General features: G+C 63.2%; 1 protein-coding gene across 1 annotated transcript in view; it reads right to left on the bottom strand.

Annotated features, from left to right (window-relative positions):
• Window positions 1-589, bottom strand: part of RUVBL2 (RuvB like AAA ATPase 2) — a gene marked incomplete at its 5' end in the record, with an annotated part of 5128 nt that overhangs the window by 1795 nt on the left and 2744 nt on the right. The window contains 2 exon segments of the mRNA XM_017728344.1: window positions 103-232; window positions 530-589. The exon segment at window positions 530-589 is cut by the window's right edge and continues 21 nt beyond it. Coding sequence (XP_017583833.1) covers window positions 103-232; window positions 530-589 — 190 coding nt within the window.

The following is a 589-nucleotide window of genomic DNA, read 5'->3' as shown; positions in this document are numbered from 1 at the left end:
CCCCCCCCCCCCATTTGGGGTCCCCCCCCACCACCTCCTGACCCCAGTTTTGGGATCCCATCCCCCAAATTTTGGGGTGTCCTCGGGATTTGGGGTGCCCACCTTGCGTTTCCTGGCCACCAGGCTGGCGGCGGTGATGAGCTGCATCGCATAGCGCAGCGACGTCTCCAGCCCGATGCGGGTCAGCACCGCGTACGCGTCCTCCGTCATCTCCACGTCCTCCTCCTCGCACCTGCGCCCCGAAACCAGTCAGGGGGGACCCCAAAATGGACAAGGGATCCCCTAAAATGGGGCAGGGGGTCCCTAAAAGAGGCCTGGGGGCACCCCGGGGGGGTTATGGGGTACCCTGAAGGAGTTATGGAGCACCCAAGGGGGCTGGGGGAGGACCCAGGTACGCAACTGGGGGATGCCAGTCCCCCATATAGAGCTGTGGTGATAGTTTTTGGGGTGCACAGGTGTGCCAGGGTGTGGTTAGGGCTGTGTCAAGGAGGATTTTGGGGTGCCCAGCTGTATTTTTGGGGTGTCCCACCGGATTTTGAGGATCTGCCGGGTCTCCTTGTCCCCGTACGGGGCCGTGGCTGATCAGCAG

Source organism: Corvus brachyrhynchos, unplaced genomic scaffold (assembly GCF_000691975.1).
Source record: "Corvus brachyrhynchos isolate BGI_N302 unplaced genomic scaffold, ASM69197v1 scaffold260, whole genome shotgun sequence".
NCBI classification, from domain to species: Eukaryota; Metazoa; Chordata; class Aves; order Passeriformes; family Corvidae; genus Corvus; species Corvus brachyrhynchos.
The sequence above is the reverse complement of the archived record's forward strand: the minus strand, read 5'-3'. Positions and strand labels throughout refer to the sequence as shown.